The 11,374-nt window shown below is 40.8% G+C and overlaps 1 protein-coding gene across 1 annotated transcript in view; it reads right to left on the bottom strand.

Moving 5' to 3' along the window:
* Positions 1–213: 213 nt before the first annotated feature.
* Positions 214–11,374, bottom strand: part of ASXL3 (ASXL transcriptional regulator 3) — a 175,980-nt gene continuing 164,819 nt past the window's right edge. Inside the window, exon 12 of the mRNA XM_055127879.1 lies at positions 214–9,373. Within this exon, the coding sequence (XP_054983854.1) occupies positions 5,666–9,373 (3,708 nt within the window). The 3' untranslated portion in view covers positions 214–5,665. The remainder of the gene's footprint in view (positions 9,374–11,374) is intronic.

The raw sequence follows: 11,374 nt of genomic DNA, 5'->3' as shown, positions 1-11,374 counted from the left end.
GGAGGGATGGGTGTTTGATCATTGTGAGATTGTAACCCAAACATGAAAGCTTGTAACTGTCTCACGGTGATTCAATAAAATTTAAAAAAATTAAAAAAAAAAAAAGACCAAAACTGTTCTATTATTTTTTACTCAATCTTGAAACTTGTTCTTCTTGTATGATGGAATAAAATGCTTAACATTTGAAGTGAATTTTATACAAATTAGGCCAAACTAATGTATTAATAATGGAATATTTATGTAAAATTTTACAGTTGTAACCATCTGAGAATGAAGTAAAACATGTCAAACATTCAGCTAACTTTCTATAAACACCACCTTAAGGAATTCATTTTTCTGACCATTCAGTTTTCTGAACTAAATTTTGGCCTATATTATGCCTATTGATTACTGCAATTAAAACAAAAAACCTGCAACTCTATGACCATTTTGTATTTTAATGGAAAATGAAGATATCACTATTGCAGTGAACATAATTTAATAAAACATAAAATATTCACTTTCTACTCACCTACTTGGGTAAACTGAACTTCTATCATTATAATTAATTTGGTTTTTTGGTGGAAGCAGCGCGTTTTGATTTGTTTCTTCCAGAGTAAATATTCTCTTACGCCATCTGGTGGCTAAAGATAGCACTTTCCAAGTAGACCAAAGCACAACTGAAGCCAGATTTAACAGCCAATTATGTTTAATGCTTTCCGATTCATCTTACTGTAAAGATAAGCTTATTTTTAAACCAATGTAAACATAACTGAGGCAATTTTGTTCCAATGCTTCAGAGGATTTTATTCAAATACAGTGTGTAATACTTTATGCAAGATAAAAATTAACTGGAGCAATTCTTTAAAAACAGAATTGGAAAGTTAATTCATCTTGAAAGTTCAAATTAAAAATGGAACTAATAGTCTTTATACCTGGATGTTTTGCCATAAAGAATTAACAAAACATTTGCGAATACAAGACGGTCCAAATCTATTTTAAATGGTAAGCTTAGAAGATATAATTTTAGAGGTTTCAGTTTGGTTTTTAACCGTGGTTTTGATTTTGTTGAAAAGACACTAAGAAATAGATAACTGAACACTACATGGCGAAAGATTTCCCTATATAAATTTTAATCAAAATTTTCAATGTATTTATTGTACAGGTTATATACACATATTTCATAAAAAACTTAAAATGACAATTACTTAATGCTTGATTTCTTTATTTTTCTCCAGAATATTTTAATATTGAAACCCAAGTTGTTAACTTTAAGAAAGGGCAAAACAGAAACATGAAGAGACAAACATTTCATTTAACTATGGTACTGTGAGCAACCACTTTTGTAGGCAACACTTTTTTCTTTGTAGAAAAGAAGAAATAAAAAACAAACAGCACCATTAAAGAATGCATGATCCCTGAATTCTAAACAAAACACTGTCTAAAAAATTTTTAAATGCTTGTTGCACTCAGTCACATTTAGTCAGGTATCAAAGCAAGCATAACAGTATTAAATTGTAGCAGTCTTACTGAATCAACTGCTCCCCCTTCTGAGAATTTTACACACCTTTTCAGAGTTTTTCCTGTGGGAATAATATATTCTTTGGTAGAGGACTGAAGGAGGGTTTTACTTTTCTGTATGCTGATATAAAATGTCTATGTATGTCCAGGGCCTTCGCCCCCAATCTGTGTTTATCATGCATGTTATGTTGGGTTGATTTCACATTTTGCTGTTACACTATAGGAGTAATACTGCCTTTTAAAAAAGGCATTAAATGGCTAATGTCAAACAGATGTAAACATTCAGAATACTGACCAAAAAAAAAAGTACACATACATTTTCTTTTTTTAAAGAAAGTACTGAAAATATGAATCGGATTAGGTTTCCATGAAGCAGGGGGAGAAATACAGCAGTACAAGAAAATTATGGCAACCAAGTAAAGCACTTTCTTTGAAACATTCATAACAGTCAAATACAACAGTTTTTCTACAGTCTAAATTATTCGGCAACTATCAAATATAGTACAAAGCGAAATAGTATGTGCTGTAAAAAAAAAAGCAGCTCCTTTAAATTATAGTAAAAATGCTTTTTGTTTGCTTGACATTGACAAAGCATGACGACTGAAGACAACAAGATTTTTATATTCAGTGACATTTTGGCTACATAGGCCCCTGACAGTCTGATGAGTTCCTTTTCTAGGACTCTTCACATTGTTCTCTGGAAACAGATGGACAGTGACTCTGGGCTCTCTACATGTTCAGCGGGGTCATCATCCCCGCCGGGCAGCTAGTGTGATGCTGGCCTCCGCATCAGAGGCAACCCTAAGCTTGGCTTCATCTTCTGCCACCTGGCACTTCACCAGATCGAGCAGGAGCTGGGAAACCGAGGCCACAGGAACTTCATTTGAAATTGTGCGAGTGTTTATAAATGCAGTGGGGTTGCAGCATCATGAATTCTTACTCTTGACTGCTTTTTGAGGCACTGTATGCACCAGCTTGCTTGTTGTGTCTATCTTGAATGAGCAGGAGTATTCAAGGTCTGAAAGTCAACTAAACCTTATAGATCATGCCCCCCAATTCATACCACCACAAAGTCTTTATAGTCATCAGGCTCCGCCTCAAAGGTTTGCTTTCGTTTCTTTTTTCTTCTTCTTCGGACTAGATCTTAGCAGGGGAAAAAAATGACCTGGTGTTCAGTTCACCAACATTTCTGCTATCCTCACTTTGGGGAAGAAAAAATATTTTCATTTTAAAAGGGAATTTGCATCAGAACATTCCTATTAACATGCCCATTGACTACCTAAATGTCTTTATACACCTCAGGCATATGTGGATCTCAGAGGAGGAGGGTGGGGAGAGCTGGGAGAGCAGTTTCCTTCCTTCCCCTGTTTCGAAAGTGCTACTTAGGGAAATACATCCTTTGTGATTAAAAAAAATTATATGTGCATATTCCAGATAGGGATCTGAAAGTATCCAAATATCAGGATAATGCAACACTAAACTTTGCACACTATACAATTAACATATAAATTCTTTTGCAAATGTGAGAATCAGAAAACTAAGAACCTACTCGCATAATCCAAATATACTGGGTTTTGGATAAATATTAAATGAAGACCTGTAAAATAGCTGGCTCACACTTATGAATTTTTTTCATGTTTTAAATATTAATTTTTCAAACTGCCCAAAGATATTAATTTTTCAGTAATATTAACCATATAGACACAAGAAATTTTAAGTGGGGCAAAAAAACCCCAGAGCAACAGCACAGAAAAATTAATGCTCTTTGGACTTGGTTATGGAATCCGTTATCTAATCAAAGACTTGATTCTTCAAAACTATCATGTGAAAAATCAAAACATACAGAAGGACACTTCTTTATTCCCAGTAGGCAACTTGCAGGTTCCATCATGATGAAAGTGTTAATGGGCTCAATAGCACATCAGCCTCCACTCTACCTCATATACAGAGTATAAAGTTTCTTTAGACTCGAGTTTTTTTTAACACCATGTCAGTTACTGATGCGGTAGTTTTGAATCTGCTGGTGTAGACAGTATCTGACATTGGTAGAGTGGTAACTGAATTTTGAAGAAAGAGTTGGCATGCAAATATCTTTTAGAGGTGCCTCTCTGTGAGACTAGAGTATGATCTCCCGAACCAAGATGAAATCAGAGCCAAGCAGACCAGAGAGACACCAAAGACCAAAGACGAAGACATCAAACACGACCTGGTGCAGAGTCAGTTAAGGATCCACTGGGGCTTCCGCTGCATTCCTGGGGAAGGGCTGGGGAAGTGCATTGCTAATTTTCTCAGTCATTAATTTTAGTGTCAAAAACAGAAGTGACAGCACTGAAGCACCAAATCAAGGCCACAGAAACTGGCCCTACTTTTCTTTCACTAGCTGCAGTTAGTTAAGAAAACTGAAGTCTCTTATCACTGAAAGAAATTTGGCAACATCACAACAATATATATATATATATGGAGAAAAAAAAAACCCATGTACCAATGGCTGACTGCTATTAAAACCACCACGTTTTGTTTTCCAGAAATGCAATTTCTGCTCATTCCAGTTAACTTTTAAGACATATTTTACTTTACGGGAATGTCAAAAGTGTACACTGGCTAAGATGATCCCATGTGAAAATATCTCTCATTCTTACCCTAGCTACTAATGAATTTTGCTCCATTAGAAAACTCTATAGCCACAATCAGTAGATGAATGGCACTCCACATCTTGTGCTCTGTGATCTGAAGTTGAACGGGCATGCTGTTTGTTGTATTATAACTTCCCACTATATGCATGTGCTTTTGAACTTGCCTTAGGGAACTGAGCCTTCTGAACTATATAGCTTTTCTGTGGCATGAGGATAGCCAAGGTATATAAAATGCTCAGCACTTACATTTCGCTGAATAAATGCTGCAACATTGGTAAGATGCAGTATCCCTTTTTGAAAAGCTGCTCCTTTCCCCCAAAGATAAAAAAATGTACTGAATTCACCTGGGGGTGGGGGTGGGGTGAAGGGGAGCATGCAATGTCTCAGACAATTTTTTCAGGAAGGACTTCAGAGTGAATTATAATCTTATAGGTAGTGAATCATGAGAAAAAAACTTTAGAAAAATGTCAATGATTCTGCTTTCTGTAGTCCCCTTTATCATCAGTGACATTTTATGAAAGAGGCTGCCTACTTCTGCAAAGTTGGGAGCCATAATGAACTGGTATCATCAATAAAGGACAATCATTCATTCCCACCACACCAATTTTTTGTATCTAGTCATTGTACTAGGATGAATAGACTGGACTAATATTTACATATTCAATGTATGTGTTGGCATACACAACATTTTCTTTGCTTTGCTTTTACTTTTATAGGGCTTTTTCAAAACTATCATGTGAAAATCAAAAATGCTTCCAGTGCTCTTAAAAGCTACACTCGAAGCTCCAAAATCTGGACCTGTGGCTCTGCTGGCAACTCATCTGACTATATCAGGTGTGAAAGGGCTCAAAGCACATACTGGGCATGAAGCCGACACTGCAATTCTACTACAATGTGTGTACAGTGTCCAAGACAGATCAAGATATTCTGCCAGTCTCTGAACAGAGTAGAATGAGGGAAGAATATGTGGGACTGTGAGGTTCGTTAACGGCATGCCTTCTTTTACTGTAACTTTGTGATGAGGAAATACAAGCAATCATACATGTAAATCAGATTCTCCTTTGCAAACATGGTTTAATCACCATGGTGAGTCAGGCCCAGAAAAGTGAACTATGGAAATCTTCCATGTAATGGCCAATCTACGAAACAATGCATGGCGTGCATCTTGCATCACTTTTACCATTCTTTCTACACTTGCTTTTCTGGCCACTCCTAGGTGAAAAAGTTCTTTTCCTATCTACACCTGGTGAACAAATCATGAATGGGCGTAGTTGATGTGTATAGACAGGACACATGTTCCAAAACTGGCGATGGCAACTTAATATGTAAGACATGCTGCTAAGCCACTCTGTTGGGGTGCAAGCTTCCCTTTCTGAGAAATGCAAGAAAAAATAATACCCCAAAAGATAATCTGCTCCAAAGTAAAATAAATTAGCATGCTATAAACTACTGAGTTATTAAAAAAATTGTTGTAGTTGACACCACTTGGCCTTGTCCTGTAGAAAAGGGATACTGCATCTCGCATTCTGCTCTTATCGCACAACCAGACAAGCTACACACAGTTTTGAAGGACCTATGCAGTCATCATGGCAGAAGGCCCCGCAGCCTTTGCACACAATCATGGCTTTCAGGCGGCAAGAGCATTTCAGTTCCAATTCATCTGCGTTGCTGCTGTCGGCGAAGTTTTGAACGGGCATCTGAGCATTCTGACCAGGCAGGCCCGTGGCAGGGCTGGAGCCACTTCCCAAAATCCCAATGGACTTTTCAATTGCAGATGCTGCCCTTTTGAAGCTCGTGCTACCAAAGTGTATTGTTGGATAATTTCCACAAAGCTGCTGTTGTTGCTGCACCTGCATTTTCTGAGCAGCTAATTGGGTAAAAGGCTTTTGTGGCTCAGAAAGCAAATAGGAAGAGAAATCTGCATTTTTTAGCGCAAATGCTTTTAACTGTTCTTTCATTTCATTCTGGTCATAGGAAACTTGTTTCATGCCCAGTTCACAGCTGCTGCTTAAACCTTCCTCAAAAGAAAGAGGTTCCGATTTTATATTGCTACATATGCCCGTGGACTGTGGCCAACTACGTCGCTTAGTGGTTTCCATGGCAACTGGCGCTTGTTTCTGATCGGATGGGACTTCTGCAGTAGGAAGAGGTGGAGGTAGTGGAGGTGGTGGTGGGGGTGGTGGGGGCAGAGCCAGGGGTGGAGGGGGTGGTGGGGGCGGGGGTGGGGGATGCACTAGTGTTTTGCTAGGCATAGTGTGTGCAGCCCCTCCCACGTCATCACCATCTTTAATGGGCATATTGGGGGACAACATGTTAGTGAGCCTTAGCTGGTGAGGTGCTGAAGAAAGGCCAGCCTCTCCCAATGCCTTTTGTTCAAGATGCCTATTGAAGGCAAATGCATTACAACCCACTGGGGTCTTGGCAGAGGCCTGCAACAGAGCTGCAGAAGGAATGGGTCCCCTGGCAGCCATGGGCATTTGGTAAAATTGCTGTCTGTGTGAGGTGCCAGCGTCGGGGTGGAAGCCACCATTCTTGTCAATGTGATAAAGGTTCTGCTGGAAGCTACAGGAGGGGAGCAGTCGCTTTTGCTGTTTGACCTCAGGGCTGTGGACAATTCTGTTCTGCATGGCGTGCTTGCTCAGCCACTCTTGCTTAAACGGCTGGCTGTGCCCGAGCTGATTCAGGCCCGAGTTGATGACACAAGGCACCCCCTTAGCATCTGGGTCCACCAAGTGTTTCCCTGGTTCACATTTAACTTGAGTGTGTTCCCCCACAGTCCTGGCTACCCTCTTTTTGGGGTGGTTTTCTCGCTTTCTCATTGGAGGTGGTGCCAGAGTCCCTGCCAAGTAGCCCTTGCCGTCTGGATTTGGAGAGCTGGATGGCATTTCCACAATGTTCCTGTCTTGGGCTACTTTCCCCATTGAGGTAGTTTGAAGAGGCAGAGGCAGCCTGTTAATCTCGAGCTTGGCACCCAACCTGGGCTGCGGCAACACTTTTTCCAGAGGCAGGTTGCCCTGCAGCAACTGCGTTACCAGTGGATTGTTCGCCTCTACGGACGACAGGCGGCAGCTCGAGCTCCCAGCGCCGGGGACCCTCTTCAGGTTGTCTGCAGCCAAGGAAATTGCCTCTTCCATGGGACCAGAAGTGGGCACCTTCATGCTCTGTGTGGGCTGCATGCTTGGGGTGGCTTCAGGGGCTGGAGGGGGCAGCTCAGGGCCAGGGAAGCTTTCAGTGTCCATTCTAAAGCCCTTGTCCACTTCATGAGGTTCTGATTTCACAGGGAGAGTGACATTTGCCAGGAGATTTCTGGGGTGAAGTTCCGCCATGTGCGAGTAACTGGTGTGTTCGGTCTTGATGGTCTTTGGGCAGCTTTGCTCTAGGTAATCCTTCTGCTTACTTGAACCTGAGTGACTCCCGGGGGGCTGCTCTGGGTTCCTCAGCCCATCCTCAGCCCAACAAATCCGGTTTCCCGGAGCAAACTGATTGTTACAGGTTGTGTCTGCTTCACTTTTGAACGGGACTGGGCCCCGGGCCTGCTCAGCAAAGCTACTGCCAGGCACGGTCACCTCATTGAGTTGATCTGGAACAATCAGGGGTCCTTCTCGGAGACCTGCACAGGGGGCCTGTGGAGTTTTACACTCTTGCTTCGCGGCAGAGGCTGTTAGGAAGTTAGAACTATGATCTCCAGCTTCGTTGGCCGCAGGCTCAGGCCTGCTAATGACAGACACCTGAGGACAGGTCATGGGTTGGACTGATGTTTCTGTTCTCACCAACCTGCTCTGGAGGTCGAGGCTGGCTTCTGCGCTTTCAATGGAGACGGTGAGGGACAAGGTGGAGGTGAGCGTGGTGCTGTGGTCAACGATGACTTTACATGGGATGGACCGGTTTATGGCAGTTGGTACGAAGCCTCCCGGAGGGGGCTGGGCTTTGCCAGAATCGGCCCTATTTCGAGGCCCTGAAGTTTTGTCCAAGTTTTCAGCACTTAACTTGGGAGAACTATCATAAGAGTTGATTGTTAGCATGCTTCCAGTAAACATTGCCACAGGAGGGCGTGCAACCAGAGCATCTGTCACGGCCACCGAGTCCCTGCCACTGAGTGCTGCTCTCACAGTGGAGCCCCCGGGGCCTGGGACCTGTTCCTCACTCCTGGGCACTGCAACATTTTCAGAAGGAAATCGGCTGTTGATGCCTGTTGGGGGGATCAAGACAGAGCTAGTGGAGAGGTGGTTTGGCAAGGTATTTGCAATGGAAGGCATTGGCACAGACGCGTACTGGCTGGACACTAAGTTACTGGCACTGCTGCTTGTTACCAGTAACTGCTTATCGTCAATGGAATTTGACACACTGGAGCCCTCTGTCGTGGTGGGAACTGATGAGTTCTCAATACATTTTGGTATCATGGCTATGCATGGAGTGTCAGTCCCCTGGATGGTTTTCAACATGCTTAGATTACAAGCAGAAATTGTAGTGTTTGCACTGTCAACAGACATTAGAACAGAGGATTTATCCACAGAACTCACAAAGGGATGCTCTTTAATTGCTCCTGACATAGCAGTGCTGCAAACAGACACGGGGACAGAATTTTTATTAAAAAGCATGGGCACACTGCTATTTTCAGAAGAGGTAGATGAAACAATTTTCTCAGCTAAATGAGACACGGGTATATTTTCGTCGGAACTATGCACAGGTAAGTCAGAGGCAGTTTCTGGAAGTTTCGTCGGGTTAAGAGGCTGCTGCAATACAGTGGTGGTCTCCCGGAGGTGCGCAGACTTGTTGCTAGGAGATCTGCAGTTTGGATTGACAATAATGACACCAGTTGAGCCTTCGATCTTTGTTTCAGGAGGAGAAGCTATCTCTAAGGCCAACGGCCCTTCCTTGGAGCTGAGGGGAGGCAATCTGGACTCTTTAGTGTTCTGAAAGAGGTGGGCTCTGGCTTGATGCTTGGCAAAGAGCTTGGCCTTTGTCTGTTCTTTGATGTGTGCCAGGGTTCTTGCCTTTCCACCCTCTCCTGGGCTCCCCATGGCACTGGAGACAATGCTGGCTGCAGCAGCTACTGCTGCTGCTGCTGCCGCCTCTCGCTGCGCCCTTGCTTGCTGGGCTCGGGCCTTGATATCTGCGAGGGTCCTCGCTCCTGTGTTCCTCCCTCCACTGACCGAAGTGCTAGGAGATGCTCGCGACTCTGGTTTAGATGTCGGCTGGCTCTTGATAATAAATGGTGGTCCAATTTTGGACAACTGGATCTACAGGAAGAAGAGAATGGAAGAAGAAAGCATTTCATACATGAACACATGGAAGAAGGCATATGGGCATGATAGTGCAAATCTCTGGAAAGAGAAGTGGTATTCTCTCATACTATGGCTTAAACATCCTATATCCTGGGAAGGACCTCCTGACTCAACAATAAATGCAGCATGGATGGGAAGTTAATTTTTTTTTCAATTGAATCACTGTGAAATATACAGATACAAGGTTGTTCATGATTGGATTTCAGTCATACAATGTTCCAATACTCAACCCCTTCACCAGTGTATACTTCCCATTACCAATGTCCCCAGTTTCCCCAGCAAAAATGTTAAAGACGTTCTTAATTCCCAGAAAGCATCAACCAGTGACTACATTTACCATGGAGATTAAGCATCTCTGCATGGCTCATATATAAATAGAAACACAATTCGAGCTTCTTAGAATGAGGCTAGCTGAGAAGTCCCAGAGATAGTTGGCTTTTAAATTATCTGAATAAATGGGGACCTTGACTCTTAGGAGTCTATTGGTCTCATTTAGACTCCAAAAAAAGCACCGGCAATGGAGACTTGCATTCTCTAGACCTGCATTCTCTGACTTGACTCAAAGGAATTTTGTCATCCCAGAAAAATCCCCGTGTGTTTCAGTTTCTCTAATAACCTCCCTGTGGCAGATATATGGTTTTATGTACTCCCATACCACTTAGCACACTGCTTAATACACATATAGTAAGTACACAATTGGGTTTTTAAATGCAGCTGTAAAAGACTAATTTATTTTGGGCCTATTTTCATTACAAAGATGTTATAAATAGGGGTAAGATAGTCTGTGAATGAGTAGTTTTGCTTTCTGAAAAGATTTTTATTATTCTGTATTTATGAAAGTCAGGACAACTCTTGTTTTCTTCCTTTAAAAGAAGACAGTCTCTTTCCATAATGAGGATCCATAATTTGATGAATTTTATAAACATCTCAGTCCACAGTTCAACCTACCCATTCCAGTAAGAGTCACCAAAATCATGAGGGTTAAGACCTAACAACCAACATCCTATTACAATCCCTATGATACTCTCAGTCACTAAGAAGCTTCCAAGTCATACAATTACAGCTTCAGAGGCCCAGAAACTTAGCAAGTTGGGGTTATACTTTTAAATATTAGCAGATGAAATTATCTACTTGAGTTAGCTCTATCCCATTTCATTTGCTGTCACATGTCTCTTAAACCAAAGGATTCAAAGAAAAGATGAGTTTATGAAGAAAAATATTTTTTCTTTAAAAGTTTTTATTAAAAAGATTGAAAGCATTGAAAAACTAGATATATTCTTAAGCAAAAGTTCAAGGTCAAATAAACAGCAACTATTATAATATTATCTAGCTACTTTAAAGTAGAAGGCACTTTGAAAATTAGGTTTGGGCATTAAATTATATAGATATGCTTAAAATAGTTTCTCAATAAAAAGCATACACCTATTTTAATTTCCATTGCTTCAAAAATGAAAATGCACAGTTGTTTTGAGTTAAAACTTTTTTTTTCACTTTTAATATTTTAAGAGAGATTATTAAGTAGAAGAACAGCAACCACACTCTTAAATATCAGCCTTGTGGATACATAACAAAAATAAAGAGAAAAAGATTATGAAAGTCAAACTTGAATATAATTTATACTATTCCTATGATAATACATTTTATTTATGCAAGGTAATATAAGTAATCTGAGATAAAAGCATGAAAGAAATCTAAATTATAGTGTATACTACTTTTCTTAAAGTTTCTTTTGAATTTACCTTAATTTAAATTTACATAGGTAGAAAGATTTATATAAAAGGTTTATTTTCTGACACTGAAAATCTACCTCAGATAAAAGGAAAACAGCAATGTTTGTGCAGACAGTCTTTTATTATCTTGTTAAACTAAATATGTTCTTCTTTACTAGCTTAGAAATTAAAGCCAAACAGAATTTGTATACCAAGAGCTGTGGCTTTTTACTTTAGGGTTCAAAGA

The sequence above is a fragment of the Sorex araneus genome, chromosome 2, assembly GCF_027595985.1.
Source record: "Sorex araneus isolate mSorAra2 chromosome 2, mSorAra2.pri, whole genome shotgun sequence".
Taxonomy (NCBI): domain Eukaryota; kingdom Metazoa; phylum Chordata; class Mammalia; order Eulipotyphla; family Soricidae; genus Sorex; species Sorex araneus.
Note: the sequence above shows the minus strand (reverse complement) of the source record. Positions and strands in the feature narration are given on the sequence as shown.